The following is a 24,937-nucleotide window of genomic DNA, read 5'->3' as shown; positions in this document are numbered from 1 at the left end:
TCATTCAGCCCCCTTGTTCCTGAGTTCCAAAGAGTGCATTCAAATAGTTGCTAATTAGGGAAAGGAGGGGAAATAGTAAAAAAAAAAACAAAAACAAAGGAGGAACAATTTTTAAAAAAAGGACCTATAGTTCAGCCTTGGTCTAAGGTCCTGGTTTCCCCTCAAGCGATATATGTAATAATGACTTTAAGCTATTTTGCAGATACTGAAACCCTCATCAGGTGGGAAAAGTTAACAGCAGCTTGCATGTTGGCATGATCCAGATCTTCATCTTAGGGATCTGAGGCTTTAGTTACTAAGCTCTTCTTAGGTGTTAGCTGATGCTTTTGTCCATTTTTCTGCACAATTGGGCAATAGGGTACTAAGAGATGGCCAAAAGATCACCTGCTCTCTGGTCCCACTATGTAGTAGCAGCTCTACCTCCTCCTGATAATTAGGGGCAACTACCCCTCTTAGATTTCTCTAGTGGCTCAGATGGTAAAGAATCTGTCTGCTGTGCAGGGTTTGATCCCTGAGTCAGGAAGAACCCCAGGAGACGGGAATGGTAACCCACTCCAGTGTTCTTGCCTGGAGAACCCATGGACAGAGGAGCTTGTGGGCTAAAGTCCATGGGGTTGCAAAGAGTCGGAAAAGAGACTAACACTTTCACTTTTCAACCCTATTAGGATAGTGATTCTTCTTTTATATATCCTGGTCTCTTTCCATATAAAATGGAAAGTATTTGAAGGCTTATTCAGAATTACCTCTTTAGAACCAATACTTCTAATCACCGAGGGCCTAGAGTTGTGGAGACAAAGAGCACAAACTACCTAAATGGGCTATAAATGACGGTAAATAGGACCAATTTTTCCACCATTTGATTTCCAGACCTAATTATTTTACCTTTTGGGGTGAAGTTAGAATATATAATGTGTCCTGAAGAAATCTATCTTCAAATTTTAGTGTCTGCAAGCTAGTTCCTCTTATGGGCTTTCAAGAAGTCATTTCTTCTGTCTATAAAGACAATTGCTTCTGACTGAATAGGAATCAGTATGATGCTTGACAAGTGGTGATTCTGATCTAGAGATCTTCAGAAAATATTATGGCAAAAGGCAGTAAAGTCAACATAGGCTTGGGTCAACTCTTTCAATGTAGAGCTTTGTCTGTTCCAGATGATAGGAAATTGTTTCCAATTTTGGCATCCATGGAGCCAAGCCACCTGGGGGGCAGGGCAGAGCCAGGCAGCTGGGCAGACCCACAGACCAGTGGATCACAGCACCATCTCCTCCCAGGCTTCCCAGATGGTGCAGCAGTAAGAATCCACCTGCCAAGGCAGGAGACACAAGAAACGTGGGCTCCATCCCTGGGTCAAGAAGATCTCCTGGAATAGAAAATGGCAACCCACTCCAGTATTCTTGCCTGAAAAATTCCTTGGACAGAGGAACCTGGTAAGCTACAGTCCATGAAGTCACAAAGATCAACTGTGAGTGAGCACACACATCACCTCCTCCTCCCCTGAGTCTTCTTTTGGACAAGAATGAAAAAGAATGCATTCATTAGATCAGTAGCCACATACCTCATACCTGTAGCCATGTTAATCCACTGTTATAGAGGTTGTTATTTCACTGAAATTTGTGGTAGTCCACTCTTAATCTCCAGGATTTCGCTGTCTTTATAGGATCCATTATCGATGAATCAAATAGAGGTATAACAAAGGCCACTATTCTTGCCGTTTATAGATTTTTAAAGGATAATACTTGCTTTCTCTCCATCTCCCATACCTGCTTCAAATAAGATATTTTTTTAGTTGTTGATGTTTTCTGCAGCGTGGGAACATTTTCCTAGGCTTACTTCTGGCTTTGCCACCTAAGATAGTTTTTATCCATCAGGACAAGGAACAGATGGTTGGATTCCAACAACCTCAAAGTATGTCCAATCTACTGAGGGACTAGAAAAATGATTATCAGATGGACTTTTGGACTCACTGTATCAGTCAAGATTCAATCATAGAAACAGAAATACCATAGTTTATATTCAATCATGAATTTATCTTCAGGGTTAGCTATTACATGGTTTTAGGGCTGGTTTAGTACTCTGTTGCTTCTGTAAATAGTTCTATGGCTTGAAGTCAACAGGATATTAGTTGGAAAGGAAATAGGGACACAAATATAGTAAAAGCATAGATAAATTGCGTGAAGATGAGTTGGAATCCACGAGGGAGATCAGAATTCTTACTGATCACTCATTACCTCCAAGAATCCCACTTCAATCAAGTGAATGACCTGCCTGAGGATCTGGTGTCCTTTCTCCAGGAACTAACCTTGCTCAAGGCCTAGGAGTCAGAGAAACAATGACAGCAAAATCAGCCAGAACTAAGGGAAGTGAGAATGCCTACTTCTCCACACCAAGGTCAGCCAGTAACTAAGTGACAGATGTATAAGCTGCAAATGCACCGGGCGCCTGTACTAATCTTTTGAGCATAGACAGACATGGCTGCTTCTTCACTTATGTTTTCCCAGTTCATACAAACAAATTTTCTCTTGTGGCCTAAACTAACCCAGAAATTCAGGGAAGGGAATATCTGTAACAGAATCCCACTGAGTTATGTTGAAACCAACCCACTCCACGCATGGTGAGCTCATCTTGGGCCATGGCTCTATTTATTTATTTATTTTTTCATGGCTCTGTTTATTATCTAGCTTCCCTATGCTACCAAAATTCTAACCAGGGTCTATGAAGATGTTTCAGGTTTCTAGGTATCAGTGTCAAGCAAGAGCCTCTTGCAACAATTCCAAAAAGCTTATCTATTTCCCTTCCTCCAGTGAACATTTGAGTAAAGGGCCATAGGTCTGTTTGGAAAAGGACTGAGGGAATCCTTAAAATACACACTTGCTATAGAGATACAGGGCCTTTTTTTCTTGGGGATTCTTTTTCAGTCCATGGAATCTGGATTAGAAAATAGACCCAAGTCTGGGAACGTGGCAAGATACTGCAATTTAAAAAATCTGTTTGGCAACCCTCAGCTCATTTTTTTTCCTTCCTTCCTCTCTCCCTTCTTCTATCTTATTTTTCCTTTCTTTTTCTCCCTCTGTTCTTTTTTCCCCCTTTTTCCCTTTCTCCCTCCATTCTTTCCTTTCTTTCTGGCTGCATAGATTGAAAAATACTTTTGTTGACTATGCATCTTGTGAGTCTAGTGACCTCTTTGGGTCTAGTCACCATCTCCATAGATCTTTGCAGGTCAAGCCTCTTTAGCTACTATAACCTTGATGCTCATTAAAATGCTTGTGCTTTTCTGCACCACCACTCAGCTTCCATGATTTTAAGGTTCTTGCCAGGAGGCTAAATTCTGTATACTAGTAGATTGTTTCCTTAATATAATTTCCCTTACCCAACTTTTTGTTATGTCCTTCCTTGATCCTATTCCCTGGAGTCTAGTTCTAACAGAACCAACCTCCTGACTGCTGGCATCTTATCTCATTTTGTTGGAGATTTAGATCCTTATTCTCTTAGCAAGCCTAGCAATTCCATGACCTGGCAGCATTGTGACTTAACTCTAGATACTGGTTTCACCAACAGGAGCACAGGAGGGGACATGTCCTGAGGGACACATGTCTTGTCTGGAGAAAAGGCCTTTGCTTGTCCTCAAGCAGTGAGTCCTTATTATCAGAAAGTGTCTTACCCCCACTTTTTTTTTTTGCAAGTAATTTATTTTCAGAACTCCCAATGCAAACATAATTCACTGAATAATGAAGCAAAATTATCTAAGATCATTATAAACAGGGGTCAATCAAGCTCGACTTCAATCAAGATGGATTTTAAAATTGTCTTTATTTTCTTTGGGGTAGTAAAGAGTATGACCCGACTTAGCAACTGAAACAAAACAAAGCAAAAAGGCCATTTCTACATAGTAAATGCCAGAAAATTTGAGATTTTCTATAGAAGTTCCTGTCTCAATTTCCAGGTCCCATTTTTCCCCATCAGGACTCTAACCCTGGTGTCGCTGTCTTGTCTCATTTGAGAATTTAACCTCTCTGGGAATTCTTTCTCCGCTTCTGACTAAACTGTGGGCCTGAATTAAGGCTTTTCTGTCTTCCTGATTGTTGCAGTGTTCTGAAGCTAGGCTCTCTCCGTCCTTCCTGTAACCAAATGCAGCTCCTCCCTTTTGGAAACTGCTGTGTCCCAGACCCTCCTTCATTGATCAGCCAGTCCGCCTCATGGAGGTCAGATGTCTCTCACTAGGAGCCCTCTACACTGGGTCACTTACCGTGGCCCCTGCTGTTCTTTGACTCGACCTTCATTGACTGCTGCCTGCTCTTCCTTGGTCTCAGTCTCTCCTGTTACATCACTGAAGATTTTGTAGTCTCTATTTGTGGAATTTTGTATTGGTGTCTTTCTTTCTTTCCCAGAAACACTATTAAGCCTGTGCTGAATCATAGACTAGTGTGCATTTCCTTTACTCTGATGTCATCTGCTCCACATTTTGCAGGAAAGGAAAAAAAAAGTTTCAGTGCCTGTATAGATTTTTCTTATTTTCAAGAAGTCTTTCTCTGGGCAATTCAGAGGGATTGGAGGGAAGGGAGGAACATAAGTTAAAATCACCATTTCAAATTACCAAGTTATAAAGGAGGCCAAATCATACTTGAGTATAGGGATAGGATAAACATTATTATACTAAACATATATTAAACATATATTATACATAATATACTTCATGTGTTTTCTTTATTCTAAGCCACATTCCTTTTGTGATTTAGAGTGAGGACTATTCATTCTCTTCTCACTTTCTCTGTAGGATTAGGATGTATTTCTTCTATTCTTCAGAGTATAAAATTTACTTATTTCATATTTTAAATAGTGGTTTGAAAAATTATTTAAATAGTAACTACTATGTAAAAAATATTGATTAAGAAATTGAGAGAGTGGTTGTATACAAATATGAAAATGAAAAAACATTTGTAAAATGTGACAGAAAACTTTCAATCCTGGGTGGAAAATATCAGCTAAACAGTTGCAATATTTGAATATCGTTACTAAAGAGCAGAACATGGAGAGCAGAGGTGTGATGGGATGCAGGACTGCAGGTTTTCTTGTTATACTTGCAAAAAGAAACTATCTACTGCCATATCAATAAACAAGAAATGTCACAGCCACCATTGGTGTCTGGCCTCCAAATGTGAATGAGGGCTCCCCAAACTGTGATCCAACAGATGCTGCCACCTCCCATGGTGATCGCTGAGGAGTTGGGGGAATGCAAGAAGCAGCCAATGCCACTCTTTAAGGTGAAGAAAAGAAAACAGTATTTGGCACCAGATAGCTGAGGTGCGTATGAAAGGAATGAAATCAGTGAGCCCAGAGGCTTGCATCTTCCCATACACTGAATGCTAAATTCCTTAACCTGATACCTGATCTTTAATGTTCAGATTGCCTGCTCCCTATGTTTTAAACTTCTGTATAGCCTGACTTTTCCTCCTGCCTCCTTGGAGCAGTCTCTCAGAACTAACTGAGGAGCTGTGTCTTGAGCTGCAGTCCTTATTTAGTCCCCAAAAAACTTAAATCACAACTCTCAAAGTTGTGTATACTTTTTATTCAACACACCTTCAGTATAATTCATGTTTTAAATGGTGTACATGATACCCTGATAAGAGTGAAAATAAAAATAAACCCAACTAGAATCCTAAGCAGATCAGTCAGAGCCCACCCTTGGAGTCAAGTAGAAAATCAAAATGGTATTTTTGTTTTAGGAGGTTATTCATATGGTTTGACATCATAGGAATATTAGTTCTCTTTCAGTGGAGGTATTGGTTTATAGTCTCTTTTTCCTTTAAAGAAAGCTGGACTGGGTTTTGGGGATGTAAACATGTTCAGTGGCACTAAGGTTTAAAAGTGGGACAGCCTCCTTGACCCAGTGGCATGAAAATCGTTACAGAATTCATAGTTCTCCTATTTCTACAGTGTGCCAAAAGTTTGTTAGGGAAGCACACTGACTGAAACCGCCCATCCTGGCCAGGCACCATAGTAACCATTTGCATGAGTTGTTTTATGACAGGAGGTCCTAGTAAGGAACATGGAACTAATAAGCCATCACCAACCAGAAGAGTTCAGGAAAGGTCAAAAGGAGACACCACATGTTCAACCACCTCCCAGAATCCTTCTCTCTGGCATCCATCTTGGCTGAATGAGGTGTGCACCACCAGGAAGGACTGTGAGTCAGAATGATTGGCTAAAGACAATCCCATCACCATAAAACCTGAGACTGCAAGCCACATGGCAGAGCTGTTCTCTTGGGTTCCCTTACCCTACTGCTCTCCACCTGGGTGCCCTTTCCAATAAAATCTCTTGCTTTGTCAGCACTTGTGTCTCCTCAGACAATTCATTCCCAAGCGTTAGCCAAGAGCCCAGTTTCAGGCCCAGGAAGTGGTCTCCCTTCCTGCAACAAGTCCACATCCCAGCATTTTGTTCATAGGAGACCTGATGCCATTCCTGAGAACTGGGCTCCTTGTTTCCCTTCATCACAAGGATAAAGAGTCCAGACTTTAATCACTCTATTGTATGCTCCCTTAGATATAAAACAGTGGAAAACTTTGCAGCCATAGTTCACTTAAAACAGTTTCAAGCTCACTTGAAGTAATGGGGGTCTGGAATTCTAGGTGGACATGAAGACAAACCCTTGCTACTGTGCAGCAATACAACTGGACCTTTTTGGAGGAACAGGACTGAGTCTGGACCCAGGGGGATATCAATAAGAAGCCCTTCTCATACATATAGAAATCCGGGAGACCATTTGAGGGCAACACAAGTTCTCAGTAATTGGAGGGTCCTCTCAAAATTCCATGGCCTTACTTTGATTTTGACACCTGCACTGTGCCATTCCTGATGATTCCATTCAGGATCTATATCATCAGGATGGGGCACGAGCCCCAGTACAACTCTTCTGGATTAAAAAAGAAAAAAAGAAGCCAGGTGAAAAAAATAAAATAAAATCACTGCTCTTGGTAATACAAGAAATGTTACCAAAAAAGCCTTAAATGTGAATGACAGATACCATCAATTCAAACATTTAGGTTAAAATTTTACATGCCAAATTTATGTATGAAAAGTGAAAGTGTTAATCTATCAGTCATGTCCAACTCTTTGTGACCCCATGGATTGTAGCCCACCAGGCTCCTCTGTCCATGGGATTCTCCACGCAAGAGTACTGGAGTGGGCTGCCATTTCCTCCTCCAGGGCGTCCCTCTGACCCAGGGATGGAACATGGGTCTCTGCATTGGCAGGCGGATTCTTTGCAGACTGAGCCACCGGGGAAGCCAACTTTAGGTAGTGCAGTTGTATCAAATCTTGTTTTAATCACATAAATGTATGTGTACAGTGTTTAATTCAATCTAGGGCATCTATTTTAATTATTTTGACAAAAGTTTCAAGCAAAACTATGTAATGAAAGTGCAAATGAGAAGCTCTCCCTTCAATCAGTGTCTCTATGATTATTTGAAGATGTGCTAGTCAGTTTTGCTCTAGACTCTAAAGACCAGTATTTGCAAACTCTATGTAAATTTAACTAAGTGACCATATAAAAGACACTATCAGTATCTCTCAAATTATGAAATCATTTTTGAACAAAAATGAAGGACCACACTACTTTGTTTTTTTTTCTCAATTTTTATTTAGAAAGTTCAGTGAAACAACGTGGTATCACAGCTTAGAAATATTTTAATCTCATTATAATTTATCAATAAAAAATCTAGCAATTTTTGATTTTAAACAATGAAATTTATAAAAATAATTTTACATTTATAAAATGAATCATTATTTCACAATAAATTATTCTTTTTATTACCTGAAAAAAAGTGTTACATAAGTGTCTTTGTATTATATAAAAGCAATAACTTCCCTTATCAATATATTGAAGATATGCTGAAAACTTCAGTTACTCTTTGTCCAGAGTTTTTGGCAGTTAAGTATACAAAAATATTATATTACACATTCCCTGACCATGGTTATTAAAACAAATTTGCTAGCAATAATTTCTAAAACATGACTGTTTTAGTAAATAGATGCAGATAAGTTAGAAGGGTCACTAAAAATGAATTATATGTTTATATTTTAAAGATTTTTTTTTTAGTATCTTCTAAGAGCACAACAGAAAACTACAAGATGTATTTCCATCTTAAAAAATCAAAAGCATTCTTATTCGTGAACTAGAGACACTAGCATAAATCTTTTTAAAAATGAGTTAATTTTTTTTTCTGTTCTCTCTCTCAAAGATATATTTTACAGTTTCCAGGTACCAGCTGTTAAAGGGATTTTATTGATTCTATTAAATCAATGCTAGCTTCTAAGTAATCATTTTTCCATTTTAAGAGTTAAGAAGTTACAGTTACCAAAAGCTTTTTATTTGCAGGGTAAGTGGGGGCTATGAAATCATAATCTTAGAAATTTTGAAAAGTTCTGTGAAAATCATTTAATTCAGTCTCTTGCAGCTTGGGGAACCCTTTTTTTATCATTAATAATTACTAAACCAGTTTTTGTCTGCTTCAGCAAATACAGTGTGTGTATATTTATTTGATAGAGAGAGACAGAAAGAGAGACATCACTGTTTTTTGAGGCAGACTGTTAATTGTTTTAAAATAAGCTCCAGCTTTAGATAATATCAAATAATTTGGGGCTCCAAAGAACTATATTCCTCAGTCCACTGGATTTTTGAAAATATGCTGTCAGTGATTTTAATTTGTCTGTACTTTCATCATGATCTACCTGCTACACATTTTATTTTCTTTGTTCGAAAGTTTTTACAATCTTTTCATTTTAGGAAGAAGACTCATTAAAGTTAGAAGATTCATTAAAGGTACAAAAGTGGTTTCTTATTCATGTTGCAACAAATTTACACTCATTTATATGTAAAATATGTGTTAACAGGTAACACAATGGATAATATCCAATTATCACTCAATTGCGTTTATTTAAAAACCACAGTAAGAAGCTCACATTTTCATACCAAAGGTTTATTCTCCTTAAAGCCCATCAGACCTGGGCTAGAGTGCAGCTTTCCTACTCTTTAGGTTTAATGATCTTTGGTTATGTTCTTTAAATCCTCTAAGCTAAAGGTTTCTTAATTTATAAGAAAAAGATAATAATACCTCTTTTACAGGAGGGCTAAATGAGGCAACATGTGTGTGACAGATGGCTAATTTGTCCCCTGATATCAGAATCCCAGAGATGGACAGCTTTGTTGGCACTAGGCTTTCTGCCTAAAGACTACACTCCCAGTGTCCCTGAGAACCAGATGTGGGCATGTGCTAAGTTCTAGTCAAAGAATGACTACTTCTAGATTTGTTTTCTGAGAGAGAAATAAATGCCTGTCTTGCTTGAGCCTCTTTTTAAGGGTTTCTTTAATACAGTTTAGCCTGTATCCTAACTGATAAAGCTAACATTTTACTTTAACATACATCTTCAAATATAGGCAGATTTCAAGGAATACCCAGTCATCTTTGGAATGCCTATTTATAATTTTCTAATCTTTCATAGGCATATTTAACTATGGGCCAAAAAGATGCTTGTAAGTGATTCTTCAAAGAAATATACCCTATTCTAAAGCAACCACTTTAATTTTCAAATCTGCAAGTTTAAAATTTATTTTTAAAAAAGAACTTGGCTCATTTAATTTAATCTGGGATTTCTGATCTACTGTTCTCAAAGAAGAACACTTAGTTCTTCATCACATCACCATAAAGCAATTATTTACAGATTTAAATTAATAATAAGACAACACATGAAAGTAGAACATGAGATTCAACTGGTTCAGGCACAGTACCGGTTTATACTATACAAACGCATTGAAACTCAGTGATACATTGGTTGCATCTAAAGGTTTTAAACAATAGCAACAACAAACAAAATGAATATATAAACAAGAAAACAGGATACCGTCTTTATAACAGCACCATGAAGAAGCCTTGGCCAAGAGTCTGCCAAAAGTGCTATCCTGAGATATTTTAAGACCAACAAACTTTTCACATTTATGCAGTGCCATTCAGAAGTAAACATACTCTCACAATTGCTTTTGTTTGGAAAGAGACTGGTGGGAAATGACTGAAGCTTGATTTGCAGCTATTTTGTATGGTTCTTGTCCAGAGCCTTGAGGTGGGGAAGGAAGTGGGGTTTCAGGAGTTGCTAAAAAAGAAACAGAGAATTGTGTGATGCTGGCAGTCACCTTGGCCCATCTCAAGTTTTGCATGACACCAATATGCATTACTTTATTTTGTATATGTTTTTAAAAGATCATATATAAAGTAGTGACTATAATACATAATCAGGTCATTGACATACTACTGGAGATGCACTCCCCTATTAGCATTAAACTAAATCATACTTTAAAATGTTGATAGTCACTTTAAGATATCATCTGCTTTTATATAATAGTATTTATGGGCATTCGATTCTCTCATAAACTCAGCAGAAAAAAAAAATTTTAATGAAAAGAATTAACAGAAAACTAATTTTTTTCCAAGTCTCATAATACAAATTTTACATCTGCAATCAAAAAAGCACATAAAATAAAACATATTTGGTTTAGATTTCACTAACTCAAACGTTGTTGTTTAGTCGCTTAGGTGTGTCTGACTCTTTGTGACCCCATGGACTATAGCTCACCAAGCTCCTCTGTCCATGGGATTGTCCAGGCAAGGATACTGGAGTGGGTTGCCATTTCCTTTTCCAGGGGATCCTCCCAACCCAGGGATTCAACTATGTCTCCTGCATTGGCAGGCAGATTCTTTACTGTTTGAGCCACCAGGAAAGCCAACTCAAATATTAGATGACATTAACAAAAATAATAATAAGGTAAGGTAACTCTTCAAGTGCTTTGAAATCTCTGTTGTTGTTGTTTAGTCATTAAGTCACGATTGACTCTTGTGAGATCCTTCATGGACTGTAGGCTGCCAGGATCCTCTTTTCAAGGCATTTCCCAGGCAAGCACACTGGAGTGGGTTGCCATTTCCTTCTCCAGGGGATCTTCCTGACCCAGGCAGGTTCTTTACTATGGAGCCACCAGGGAAGCTCTTGTTGTAGTTAAAAGCATCGGAAAAATACTGACTTTGTCACTTCAAAATTATTGTTACAATGACGCTTGGCTGTTCCTCACCCATCAATGTAAAGAACACCGAGTAATTTAAAAAATCAGTTATAGTTTGAATATTTCATTGTCTATGATAGTATTTCTACTGGCAAATTTTAACCATATTATAAAATAATCCAGGAGCCATTCTACAATTTTTAAAACTTGAAATATTTTAGTATTCACATTTATTATTAACCCACGCATTTAACAGAATAAACAGAAAATGTTTGATGATCAGACTGAGACATTATCGATTTAATGACTTTATCGATTATTTTTCTGGAATAGTTTTCAAAAATACAAAAAAGAACAGCCCCTTTTTGCCTAGTTTTCTTTTATACATTAACTTTATATTATTACATGGGAATTAGCAATGACTTAAAAACAATATTTTTAGATACAATTCAAGTGACAAAAGAATTATGAAATTTGCTTCAAAAACTATTTCTGGATATTTAGGATGGATCTAATCCTGCAGTAGCCTGCTGTAAAAGACCAAGAAAATATGCATAAACTTTGATTTTTATGTGTGCTTGAGTTTAATGCTTTCCTTTGTGTCAAATATAAACTGCTTCAAATGACCATAAGCAAAGCAAAGTTTTCCTTTACAAATGAATCTCTTAAATAGTGTGCTGGAAGAGGGAAAATAAAAATGAAAAGTGTGATGATGTGATTCTAAAAAGATTAGGGTCAGCAAGTATGCTTTTAAAATACTAGAAAACTAGCATTTAAAAAGTAAAGGATTTAACCACCAGCAAAATTGTTAAACTTTCTTGCAAGTTGTTACCTACAACGTTCAATGTTTTGTTAATGAGTTTTATTTTCCAAGTTTATGAATAACTGATCTCTAGGAGAAACAACTTCATAGACTCTTTGGTATGGTATTGGGTTTGCCTCTCTCTGTTCTTGACTGTTAATTAAATGAACATGGTATCTCTGCAAGATAGTCCCAGTATGGAAGTTCTTCAACAAATGAAAACTAGAACTACCACAGTAAGCAATTCCACTTCTGAGTATATATTTGAAGAAAACAAAAACACTAATTTGGAAAGATACATGTACCTCAATGTTCATAGCAGCTTTATTTACAATAGCCAAGATATGGAGGCCACACAAGTGTCCATCAACAGATGAAAGGATAAAGAAGATGTGATACACACACACGCATACATACACACACACACACACACACACACACATGAACATCACTCAGCCATAAATGAAATTTTGCCTCTTGAAATAACATGGCTGGACCTGCAGGAGATTACCCTTAGTGAAATAAGTTAAACAGAGAGACAAATACTGTATATTTTCACTTATATGTTAAATTCAAATAATAAATAAATATAACAAAGCAGAAACAGACTCATGGAAACAGAGAACAAACCAGTTGCTACCAGTGAGAAGAGGGGGAGAGGGAGAGAAAGCCAAGGGAAGGAGAATGAGAGGCAGAAACTATATGGTAGAAAATAAATAAGATATAGGATGTAATTTATAATACAGGGAATATAAGCAATATTTTAGAATAACTTTAAATGAAATATAACCTCTAAATCTGAATCATTATGTTATATACCTGAAACCAAAATACTACTGTAAATCAACTGTACTTCAAGGAAAGAAAGAATGGTCCCAAATTAATGTCTTTAAATTACATGGGGACCCACAGATTAAATGTACTATATTGTACATTTGTATTTTTTCTAACAATTTCATTTCTGCTTCTGTCATACACTCAAAGAACTTTGTGTTACAGACACTATTTACACATATATCTATTGCATCTGAAGGACAGCAGTGATAGCAGGCATTTTTGTGGTTTTTACTCTCCCTTCCACTAGGGAGCAGTTAGATGGTACTCACTAAATTATGGTCACATTGCATTGAACTTTGGGGTAAAACAACACTGCAGCTAGTTACTAAGGGCTATCGTAGATTCCGTAAGCAATACAGGTATGCATAATGATATAACAATAACTTAAGGAATCTGTGACATAGCTGGTTTAGTGTTTAGAGGCAGTAGATCAAAACTCAATGTAAATTAGTATAAATTCAGGAGCAATTAATTCTTGATAGTTTATCTAGTCAAGATTTTTTAAATCTCTGAGTTGACTTGTAAAAATGTAATGTGCTAAATCTGCAATAATATCAGATTATCTACTATCAATTCCTTCAGTTTAGTTCGGTTCCGTCACTCAGTCGTGTCTGACTCTGCGACGCCATGAATCTCAGCACGCCAGGCCGCCCTGTCCATCACCAACTCCTGGAGTTCACCCAAACTCATGTGCATCGAGTTGGTCATGCCATCCAGCCATCTCATCCTCTGTTGTCCCCTTCTCCTCCTGCCCACAATCCCTCCCAGCATCAGGGTCTTTTCCAATGAGTCAACTCTTTGCATGAGGTGGCCAAAGTATTGGAGTTTCAGCCTCAGCATCAGTCATCCCTAGTATATATATATAATCATTTTTGCTCCAAAGAACTAAAGGAAACCTAAACAACTCACACTTTGCCCAATTATGATACACATGAATTCAACTCATCACTGCTTAGTTAAATAGCACTAGTCTTTCAAAAACCTGGTTCACATTTCAGTTAGTATGTTAACTCAAATTAACGGTGAGTGTTGCATAAACTCACAAACTTGACTGTATTGCAAACTTTACAAACTTCACAGCTAACTTTTTCAGTCTACAAATAGTTACTTAAATAATGGATGTGCATTTTGATCAGTAACCAATCACACCACATCCTTCAGTCTGTTCATGACTGTGATCGGTCAACATATTTCCTTCAGTTCACACACTGACAACAAAGTGTGTAGTTGTGTTGCCTCTTGTCTCCCTCCCAGTGATAAATTCACATGACATTTTGCAAACATGGACAACTGAAAGAGAATTGGCTGGAAGGGGAGAGAGGGCAGTAAAGAAACAAAAAATGATAATGCTGGAAGTAAAATTCAAATCAAACGTGAATGTAGTTAATAGAAGAAAGCACAGACCATGGAAATATTCACATTGTCATTGTTTGAGTCCCTAAAAATACAGCCAAGAGCTTAAGCTGAAGGAAAATTTGTCAACATTAATGAGGAGCCCAATTCTTTGAAAGGATAGAGAGGTCCCAGAGGAAGTGAAACTGACAAAAAAACTTGCTATCAAACGGTTTCTGAGAGATATTTCATGATGTTGAAAATACAAAGGATAAAATACTGGAAATCAGACTTCCAAAAGAGTAAATTTCATCATACGTGCTCACTTCCTCTTGTAAGTCCTTGAAAAAGAACATGGCAAGCACTGTCAAAGCTACTCTTCATATTTTTTTTACAAAAAAATATAACATTAATTTTCAGTGTTTTTAATATTTTAAATTATGGTGTACTAAACATTAAAAGTACTATTTTTAACTTCCCTATACATTTATAACTTATAGTTAAAAGAGTTCTTAATGTTTTGACAAACATGTTTAAGGGTCATAAACAATCTTAATTTTTCTCTTATTAAGATTCCTTTGCATGGTACCAGTTTGTATGTCATTTTTATGGTCTTGCACTACCAGGCAAAGCTAGAACATCCTATATGTTCTTTTGCACTACCAAACCTATGAAGTAGAAAGATTTAGGCACTCATATCTCCATTTTAGGGAGAAAACTCATACATGAGAAGAATAAGTGGCTTGCTTCACAATCTCCCACAATCAAATCCTAGAGAAGAAATTATATCCAATTTTTACAATTTCTGGGGACTAATAGATTCTTTCCCCAAATTTCACATTTTCTCAAGTAATTAAGTTTTAAGAAATACTGTGTTTCAAAAGTAGTCCAGATACTTACAGATCTGGTCTGTATGCACGAGTGTTGACATTGAACCCAAAAGTATAGTCTGTCCAGTTAATGGATCTTGAGACAAATGTGGGTGCATTGGATGATGGAGATGGTTAGCCTCAGTGGAAGCACCTACAGAAGATAAAAAGATGCTTGCATAAGGGATATTTAATCAGGAACAGCAAGTTTACCTTAAAACAAGTGTTTTGATTGACAGCTTAAATATTGCTATTTTTGCAAAGTGGTTTTTGGGAATTCAAAAATAAATTAATAGAGCCACTGCTACATTAAAGACAATGTCAGCTTTCACTGTACACTGGCTAGATTAATGTTGTATCATATTATGTTGTATATTAATAATGGACCTTCCGTGCAGTTTCCTGGAATCATTATGTTTGCTGCCTGTTGTTAAGGCAATTCCAAGAATCACTTACCTCAAGTTTATAGTATTTGGGATCACCCTAATAGCATAAACAACTTTTATTTCAGAAAGATATCATTAGAAACACATTAACCACTAGAAAACTAAAACTAAAATAAAATAAAATAGATTTTACAAGGAAATTTAATCTAGATCAGAACACAAAATAAATGATTTCTTAAGTTATTCCTGACATCTACTGCAGCAAAGAAATCTCATTTTCCCCTTCTCATTGTGTTGTGTCAGTTAATTTATTTCAGGAGCAGAATGTTTATTTTTAAGCTATTTACTTTATGTATTTTTTTGTTGTTGTTTTATTTTGCCATCGGTGAGCTTTTAGAGGAGGAGAGACAGAAAAAATATAATATACTCCAAGAAGTAACAACAATAAGAAATATATTTCCATTTACCATATTTGGGAGGATCTGAAAATTGAGGTAAGAAGGATGGGTGGAGTAAAGGTAGTGGAGGTTGAGTATGAATGGAGGGGAGGTTGAATGTGTTCAAGTATTTTTGTTCCCAGCCAATAGGTTTTATAGATTTTCCTAAATGCAAAATAAAAATTGAGTTCATTATATCATGGACAAAAAGTAAACAGGTCAAACTTGCTCTAAAGCACTGTAATATGATGCTAAGAAATAAAATAGAAATTCTTAAATAAACTCACCACCCAGTAACATCTCCTGAAGTAAGTTGTCAATTTTAACCATTCCAAAAAGTTTAACAAATTGTATTTGCTCAATCATTTGCCACGTGATGCTCTGCAGCGTGGGCAGGAGCAGAAGCAGCTCTCCAAATCTGCCCCGGGAGTCATACTGCCGGTCGTTGATGTAGTCCTCCAAACTCAACTGCACTTGGAACCGCATGTTCTTAATCTTCACTGGGTCACTTAGCCCTTTTGCGTCTAGTACAGGAATGAAAAGAGCAACCTAAATATTCTGTCTTACCAGAGTGTGAGAGTAAATATTCTAATATTTTAAAAGTTGGTGACTTTTAAACCACTTGGTGGTTTAGTGGTAAAGAATCCACCGGAGACGTGGGTTCGATCCCTGATCTGGGAAGATCCTTGCATGCCACCAGACAACTAAGGATATGCACCACAACTACTGAACCTGTGCTCAAGAGCCTGGGGCCACAACTACTGAGCCCATGTGCTCCAACTACGAAAGCCTGTGTGTCCTAGAGCCAGTGCCTCAACCAGAGAAGACAGCACAATGAGAAGCCTGTGCACCACAACTGGAGAGGAGCCCCCGCTCACTGCAACTAGAGGAAAGTCTGCACAGCAAGGAAGATCCAGTGCAGCCAAAAATAAACAAACAGATAAAACTATTTAAAAATAAAACAAAAGGCAGTTTTTCACTGCAATCATTTTTACTGAAACTTTGGAAACAAACCTGGATCAAAAAAGACAATTGCCTTCAAACAAGCATATTCATTATCATCAATCTGAATTTCTTGAAATGGTCGGACCAGCTCATCTAGAACCCGGTTGGCCACACGGCTAATCTCGACTTCACAGCTGTTGCGGTGAATAACATAGTTGTTCCCTACATTAAAAAAAAATAATAATAATTAAACAATCAACCCTCTCACACATGCAATACTGTCAGATTTTTAAACTTTTATAAACCAATATTTTAAATGATTTTCCCTTGAAGAAACATGAATAGTACTTCCTCTCTCAGTACTGTTGTTAATTATGTTAGGAAAAACTTAAGAACACTTACAGAATCAATAACATTGATAATATGATCACATGCATTTTAACAGCCTCGGTCACTGGTGATAATACTAAAGTACAGACTAATAACAAGCTAATTATTGACAAGGGAGAAATAAGATATAATGATTAGCTTTCCACTATGTCAGTTATCTGTTAGTGCCTTACTCATTAATGAGCATGATACAAAACCTAAAGAATCTCTCTTGCTTCTAGTGAAGTAAACTAGCATTCCTTCAGTGGTATATACATATAACAACTACTGAGACACAATTTTAATAAGCTTAAGTAGACAAGGCTAATTTTTTTAAACTATGAGGTATACTCTTATGAGTTGCCTCATTAAATAGTAAATTCTCTCATCCTGGGCTTCTTTAAGAAGAGATGGGAAGATCATCTAATCACAAGGCTAATATCTGCAGCAGAATTCAAGGGAATCCAGAAATTGGATAGAAATCTGGACCACCTAATCTTTAAATATGTTCTACCTTAGAAAGTCTTGGGCTATAATATGACAATATTATAGCTTCTAAAATATTGGAAAATTGGAAGCTCATTTGAGCACCTAAAATAACTGCTAAATTTTTATTTTCTGGTTTTATAAAAAGCAGAGTATTCTGAATTCTTTCACCAGGCAAAGACAATCTTCAGTATAACAACACATGCAAAAGTATTTTTAAAAGTGTAGCTCTGCTCCTCTTATGAAAAGTTGAGTTATCTAATTATTTAGGATAAGACTATTTAGAACTATGTGGTAAGATTGTTTTGTTTTCTACACTTATTATATTCACATTTATAAGGAGAACAGTATTGTAGGAGTGCTAAAATTGTAAGAGAAAATTTAGCAGAATTTAAAAGCAGTCATATTAGGTGGTTTAGAATCCTGGCTCAATCCCTTACTTGCTTTGTGACCTCAGACAAACTTAGTCTGCCTTCATTTCTTCACCTACAAAACAGGTTGAAAATAATAGTACATATCCCTCAGGGTTATTCTGAGGATTAAATAAGAGAGTGTATATATAGAGAGAGACATGTTAAAGCACTTAAAGGCATATATCTTAAATAGTAAGTCCTCAGTTACTATTAGCTATTGTGATATTATGTTCAATTTATTTCTATTTGGGACAAAATATCTATCTAAAAAATGGAATAAGACAATTAAGTTATCATTTTACACAGACAGAGGAAGAGACAGCTTCTAAGCATTAGAGAGATCTCAACTCTCTTCAATGGGAAACCTAATTTTATAAGGTAAGTAAAGGGGCAGAATTGATGCTCTCTTAACAGGAAACCTAATTTTATAAGGTGAGTAAAGGAGAAGAATTGATGGTTTTGAACTGTGGTGTTGGAGAAGACTCTTAAGAGTCCCTTGGACTGCAAGGAGATCCAATCAGTCCATCCTAAAGGAGATCAGTCCTGGCTGTTCATTGGAAGGACTGATGTTGAAGCTGAAACTCCAATACTTTGGCCACCTGATGTGAAGAGCTGACTCATTTGAAAAGACCGTGATGCTGGGAAAGATTGAGGGCAGGAGGAGAAGGGGACGATAGAGGATGAGATGGTTGGATGGCATCACCAATTTGATGGACATGGATTTGGGTAGACTCTGGGAGGCCTGGCATGCTGCAGTTCTTGGGGTTGCAAACAGTCGGACATGACTGAGTAACTGAATGGAACTGAACTGAAAGGGGTGGGGATCACAGTTCTTCCTTAATGAAGACACAAGCTTTTCCTTTGTGCCTAATCCCACTCGCTGTCATAATTTTGCCTGTTTCAGCACTGCTATTTAACTATGAGAATTTTTCAGACATTGTTATGAAATTTTTATTGGGATTTTGTAGCATATCATAAGCAATGAGATCCTAGGAGATAAACATAATCTTTAGAAGATTAGAAAATGATATATAGTATAATTATTAGGTAGACACTTAAAATGTATGGAATTCCATAAGATAGTGACACAAATCACTAATTCTTTGTCCTAAAATAAACATACTTTGATATTTTGTTTATTGAGCAACATTTCTCTTTTATTTAATGCATACTGAACATCTCTTCTGAACTTCCTTGCAATAAAGGAAAGGAAAAACAGAGCCTCTGACCACCTAAATCCATCGTGAAGTGGTAGCACCATTTGACAGTATCTATGAGTACCTGGTACATATAGAATAGACCCCCTGTAAGTATCAAGCAAGCATAACTTTTTCAAATTAAAATTAAAAAAAAAAAAACTTACCCAAAAGCAAAATATCTTTATACATCATGGATCTCTTTGTAGCTCCAAGTAGTAAATGTTCTCCTGCATGAGCTCTCAACAGTGCCACCTTAATGAAAAATTCCAAGTTTAACAATTAATTATAAAACATAGTGATGAAAAGATTTATAATATAAGTCTGATTAACTTAGTGTTCTTTAAGCCTGGAACATTTTTTTTGTTTGTTTTAACAAACTACAATATTCATAGATTATTACCATTATTAAGCCTTCTATTTTAAGCACATCAATAGAGTTTTACTTTCAAAATTTCTAAAACTAATAAGGCAATAGGATGGCAGCAAGAAAAGGAAAGAAAAAGAATAATTTAGTGTTTGGGAGTGAATGATATTTGAGAATAGAGTCTAACAAACTATAGATCAAATTCTGGTTTCTCCACTTACTACCTGCTTAAGCTTGAATTAGTTAACCAGTATGTTTGGGACTCATTTGTTTTCATTTATCAAATGGAGATAGTGATGAAAATCTCAAAGTGTAGTCATGAGGACTTAAGGAGAAAAATATATGTCAAACATGATCTGTTACACATAATTAAACTGAACAAACAAAAGCAAAGGGTTTCCCACGTGGCGCTAGTGGTTAAAGAACCCATCTGCCAATGCAGAAGACAGAGGAGAGGAGGGTGTGATCCCCGGTTCAGGAAGATCCCCTGGAGGAGGGCATGGCAACCCACTCCAGTATGCTTGCCTGGAGAATCCCATGGGCAGAGGAGCCTGGTGGGTTACAGTCCATGGGGTTGCACAGAGTCAGACATGACTAAAGTGACTTAGCATGCATCCACAAACAAAAGTAAAGCAAAGAGAGATGATATAGTGAAATGAGTGTGTGGGATCTGGGTTCTGACACTTTCTAGACTGAACCTTTAACTCTGCACTAAGCTCTCAGAGGAGTTGGATTGCCTGCTGAACATCACTAGTAGAAAGAACAGAAAGCATTTTAAGTTTAATTCATCAAAGTGAATGCTTCTCCAGCATCTTCATCTCCTTAGTTAAAGGTACAGTCATCCCAAAATGCTTTTTCACATCAAAACCAAGAGTCCATTTGGATCCCTAATTGCACAGCACATCCTAGCACAGCTTCTCCATTGCTACCACCCCTGTCCAAGCCTTGGTCATTCTTCACCTGGCCTACCAAAGTACCTTCCAAAGATCTACTAGGCATTCCTGCTTCCTTTCTGGTTCCTCCATCTTAAGTCCTTCTTGACAAACCTTCTAAGATGATATCTTGTACAATATTCATCAATTAATATCACTGCTCTGCTAAAATCTCTTTAACTATTTCTTACTGTCTTTAGAGTGAAATCTGAACACCTCAACCATAGCCTCACCTGAGGTGATGGCCCAGTGCTTTGTCCGTCCCCCACCACCACCGCCCACTCCGGTTTCTTCTTGAACATCCTTTGCTCACTTTTCTCTAAACATTTTGCCCACCCTGCCTCAGAGCCTTGGAATTCGCTCTTCCTGAAGCCAGAATGCCTTTTCCTCTGATCTTGACAAACTTAGCCCCTTGCTACTCAGGTCTCAAGAAAAATCTCTAATTCCCAATTAACTGGATGTGTTACCACTCCATCCGTGACTATTCCCCAACAACTCGTCCTATTTCATTTTATAGAGCTTATCCCCACCTAGAATTATCTTACTCAGAATGTGGACATTTTTATTGTCTGTCTCTCCCAACAAGAATGCAAGTTTTATGAGAATAGTGATGCAATCTGTATTTTTCCTGCCATATAGTCACAGTTCTTAAAACTGAGCAGTAATCCTAATAACTATTTGTGTGATGAATATACTGAGTGAACTTAACTGATTTATGTCTCAGTTTTAGAAATTAAGTGGATATTATAAAACATGCCACAGAGCTCCTGAGACTATTAAATTAAATAATGTAACATATAATGTAACTGAAAACTAATATCCAAATCCCTTATCCATAATAGACTCTGCCAATTCATGGCTATTAATGGTATACTGTTAATATTAAACAGTTAGTAAATAAAAACTATTATTGACAAGTTACTGGATTTCAATTTCCCAATTTTTAAATCACTGTCTGCATATATGTCAGCAACTTTAAAGAGTGATAATAAAAATATAAAACTGATAAATAACATAAACCTACTTATATGGCTTGGGGAGAGACAAGTAAGTTTTAGCAATTTAGCATTATTCACTGTGAAATAGCCTTCTGAGCCAAGCTATCTTTATGATATGTCCATAACCATGACTCAAACCAGGAAGGGAGTTACAGAACATTTTAAGAATGATTTCAGATTTCACAGTATTTTCTTTTGGTAACCAGGTGAAATGCTCTTCTAGAAATATAACTGCTAACTTCCTGTGATCACTTTTATTTTCTGGTGTATAAATATTTTGCCCTTCTTCGGTTTTTAGACAATCATACACATTTCCCTTTGATTGTTTCTTCATTTTGTGTATCAGTGATAGAAAGCTCTGGTAAGAGGGTATAAAAATAGATACTGGTTATATTACATGCTATTACATACTGTGCTTTATCTGGGGGAATTGGAAAATTTCAAATTATTTACATCTATAGAATATTATATAATACTTAGAAGAGTTAAAATTGAATCTGAAACTAATAATCCAATCTTTATAGACATTAGAAAATTAAACTTCTTAATTACTAACTAAAATATCTTAACATAAATATGACAAAATATGAAATATATATTAGGAAAAGATCACTATATCTGAAATCTATTTTCTGTAGATTTCAGAGCACAATTCTACAGACATTTTTTTTTACTAAATAAATAATTTTTATATAGTAATTACCAGAATAAAATTGACAACATGAAAGGCACAACTTTATATGTTAATTGCATGAAAGTGCCTACAGAGACACCAGCACAACCTGTGTGTTTTCTCTCTAGAAGTGGTCTGGTATTTCTGAAGAATTTTCTATGTACTTTTAGTAAACACCAAGACATAATGGGTACCATCTGCCTCTGAGACAAAAGTATTACCATACTTTGTCTTACAATAGCAGTTACCTGCTAATAGCAGTTACCTGCTATCTGTTTTTCTCCCATCCTTAAATTTTTTATTCTATTAATATTATTTTTTAAAATTTTGGTCACACCCCATGGCATGTGGGACCTTAACCAGGTATTGAACCCACAACCCATACATTGGAAGGCACAGTCTTAACCACTGGACCATTGGGGAAGTCCCTATTATAAGCTTTTTAAACTTATCCAGTCAATAAATTTCTAAGACCCTTAAAATAGAAATGTAACAGTCTGCCTCTTAATAAAACAGGGTAAATGAACAAGAAAACCAATTTTCTTTCATAAGACCATTTAACCTTTGTCACATATAGAAAATATACTACAAATATAACTAAAAGAACACACAAACTTAGCAAAGTTCAAAACACTTTTTAAAGTTTTGTAATCTCTTATATACCTGATCATCCAGTGGTAACTCACAAAAGGCAGGAATATATTTAGCCCATTCCACCAAGACTAGGAGCTGCTGTTTCATGGATTCACAGACATCACCAATACTGGCAATTTTCTTAACATTTATGTCAGCGCTCGCACCAGGGCTTGAGACTGAGATCTAGTATTAAGAACATTGTATTAATCTGTCATTGAAAATAACACAAGACCAATATATCTCTTTTTTCTGCCCCTGCAATAAGTAAACACCATTGAAGTGGGCACTCTTTTTATCACACTATCTTGAAATATACCAAACATTTTAAAACTGATAAATCAAATACCTATCAGTTCAAGTTAGACTGAGAACATTCACTGCCACAGTCTGGGAGCAGTATCTTATTTTTACTGGCCAAATCTGTAAAACAAGTTACCACAACTTTGGGGGAGTTTTTAATAATTCAAAATGATTATACAAAGAGCTGTGAAGTATCCACATTGAACTAATGCTGTGTGATTTTCATTTTTAATTAAAGATGATAGTTCCAGTCAGAAAGTCCACCTTTAGTTTGTTGTAATTTATGAAGGAAAGTTTCCATTGGTAAAGTTTACCAATGGAGGAGAATAGATTTAGATGAGAAGCCAGACTATGTTGCTGCATTCAATGGAAGCCCATTCAAATAAAGTTAAGACAGCACCAATCTTTGACTCAGCAACTTGAAAAGCTTAACATATAATGATTAATTTTTAAATGATATACAATTTTGAACTATCTAAGATATAAGTAGTGTTCAAATGCCTTTCTGCTGGAAAAAAAAATCACTTTCTAAAAGTTATTCTAAGCGTCATTTTTGAACATGTCTGTGTGTGTGTGTGTGTACGTGTCTTTCTGCTGTGTATGTGTATTTCCTCACAGTTCCTTTAAGGCCATTCTCAAAATGCTTTATAGGACCATCAAGTAATCTTCAAGTAATGAGGATGATAATGGTGAAGTTAACCTCATCATATTACCCTTGTGTTATCAAAAACGAAAGTAGTTGCACTGACTCATTATAAGACCCGATTAATAGTTAGCTATTTCATAATTTGCTTTACAAGAGAAAAATATCATTAACATTTCTAATAGGGACACTGCTAAAATAAACTTTCTTCAAAAAGTTTCTTTGATTCTTAAGTGATTTACTTTTATTTATATAAATGGTCACTTACATTTTTAATTTCTCATTCGAGAAATTTCAAACAATAAACTTTTTCTTGTATTTTCTGAATTCTGGCTGTTCCCTGAAGTACCTGTTTCCAAAGCAGGTGCTAAGGTGAGTTCTTGAATCTAGGCATCATTTTCAAGAAAAAAAACTCTAATGATAGTATTTAACTAAACACCCTAAAAGCTGTGGTAATTGATTTCCAGGTTCAACCAATATAACAAGATATTGCCCCAGGGCATTGTGCTAAGCATTAAGTATTTTAAATCAACCTTGTAAACAAACTTTTAACAATCTTAGATTGAAATGTATCTCATTTTTTTTTCCACTCAAAAAATGGGGAATTGCTCAGGAAAAGTAAAAATTAAGTCAATAGTCAACTAACATTTTCAAAGTGAAACTTGAAGTTGCATTAAGTGGAGTTTATTATAGTAATAGCACATGTGAATGAACTTAAATCAGTTTTGAATTATTCTTAAGTAAGCATTTGATCCTACTAAATAGGGCAGGATGCTGGCGCAGCAGTACCTGGCGAGACCGAACTTCTGCTTGTGCCAGTGTGTTGATGGAGGGGATGTTGCTGCCGTCAAATGTGCTTCTTCTGGTGCTTATTCTATCACGTTCATTTTGTACAGCTAGGGGAGAAAATCACAGTATTTATTGGTTGGTTTTCTTCAACGTAAGTCAGAATATAACTTTGAAGTAAAAAAAAAAAAAATTAGTATAAAAGGAGAGAAGGGATATTTCTGAAAGACCTGGTGGGGGGTACAGAGATAAGTCTGACTAAAGATATTTTTCATTCAGTATCATTTTAAAAGTAGGAAGAGCCAAGCTTGTCACTAGAGCACATAAAATACTGCCTTTGGGGACTTCATGATGGTGCGTATGTTACAAAGTGGTAGGTCAGCCAGTTCAGCCGTGTTGTATTTTCAATAGGTTGGTTTTCCATTGTCTCAAACTTAATAAAGCCATAAGATATCTAGGGGAAGAGTAGCACCTGTGAGATTGACC

The 24,937-nt window shown here is 36.3% G+C and overlaps 1 protein-coding gene across 1 annotated transcript in view; it reads right to left on the bottom strand.

The window, feature by feature from the left end:
• Window positions 1–7,615: 7,615 nt before the first annotated feature.
• Window positions 7,616–24,937, bottom strand: part of HNF4G (hepatocyte nuclear factor 4 gamma) — a 28,101-nt gene continuing 10,779 nt past the window's right edge. Inside the window, exons 4-10 of the mRNA XM_040262075.1 lie at window positions 24,455–24,561; window positions 22,750–22,905; window positions 19,284–19,371; window positions 16,722–16,874; window positions 15,995–16,231; window positions 14,916–15,038; window positions 7,616–10,143 (exon numbers count right to left, since the gene is read on the bottom strand). Coding sequence (XP_040118009.1) covers window positions 10,022–10,143; window positions 14,916–15,038; window positions 15,995–16,231; window positions 16,722–16,874; window positions 19,284–19,371; window positions 22,750–22,905; window positions 24,455–24,561 — 986 coding nt within the window. The 3' untranslated portion in view covers window positions 7,616–10,021. The remainder of the gene's footprint in view (window positions 10,144–14,915; window positions 15,039–15,994; window positions 16,232–16,721; window positions 16,875–19,283; window positions 19,372–22,749; window positions 22,906–24,454; window positions 24,562–24,937) is intronic.

The sequence above is a fragment of the Oryx dammah genome, unplaced genomic scaffold (genome assembly GCF_014754425.2).
Source record: "Oryx dammah isolate SB20612 unplaced genomic scaffold, SCBI_Odam_1.1 HiC_scaffold_19, whole genome shotgun sequence".
Classification (NCBI taxonomy): domain Eukaryota; kingdom Metazoa; phylum Chordata; class Mammalia; order Artiodactyla; family Bovidae; genus Oryx; species Oryx dammah.
Note: the sequence above shows the minus strand (reverse complement) of the source record. Positions and strands in the feature narration are given on the sequence as shown.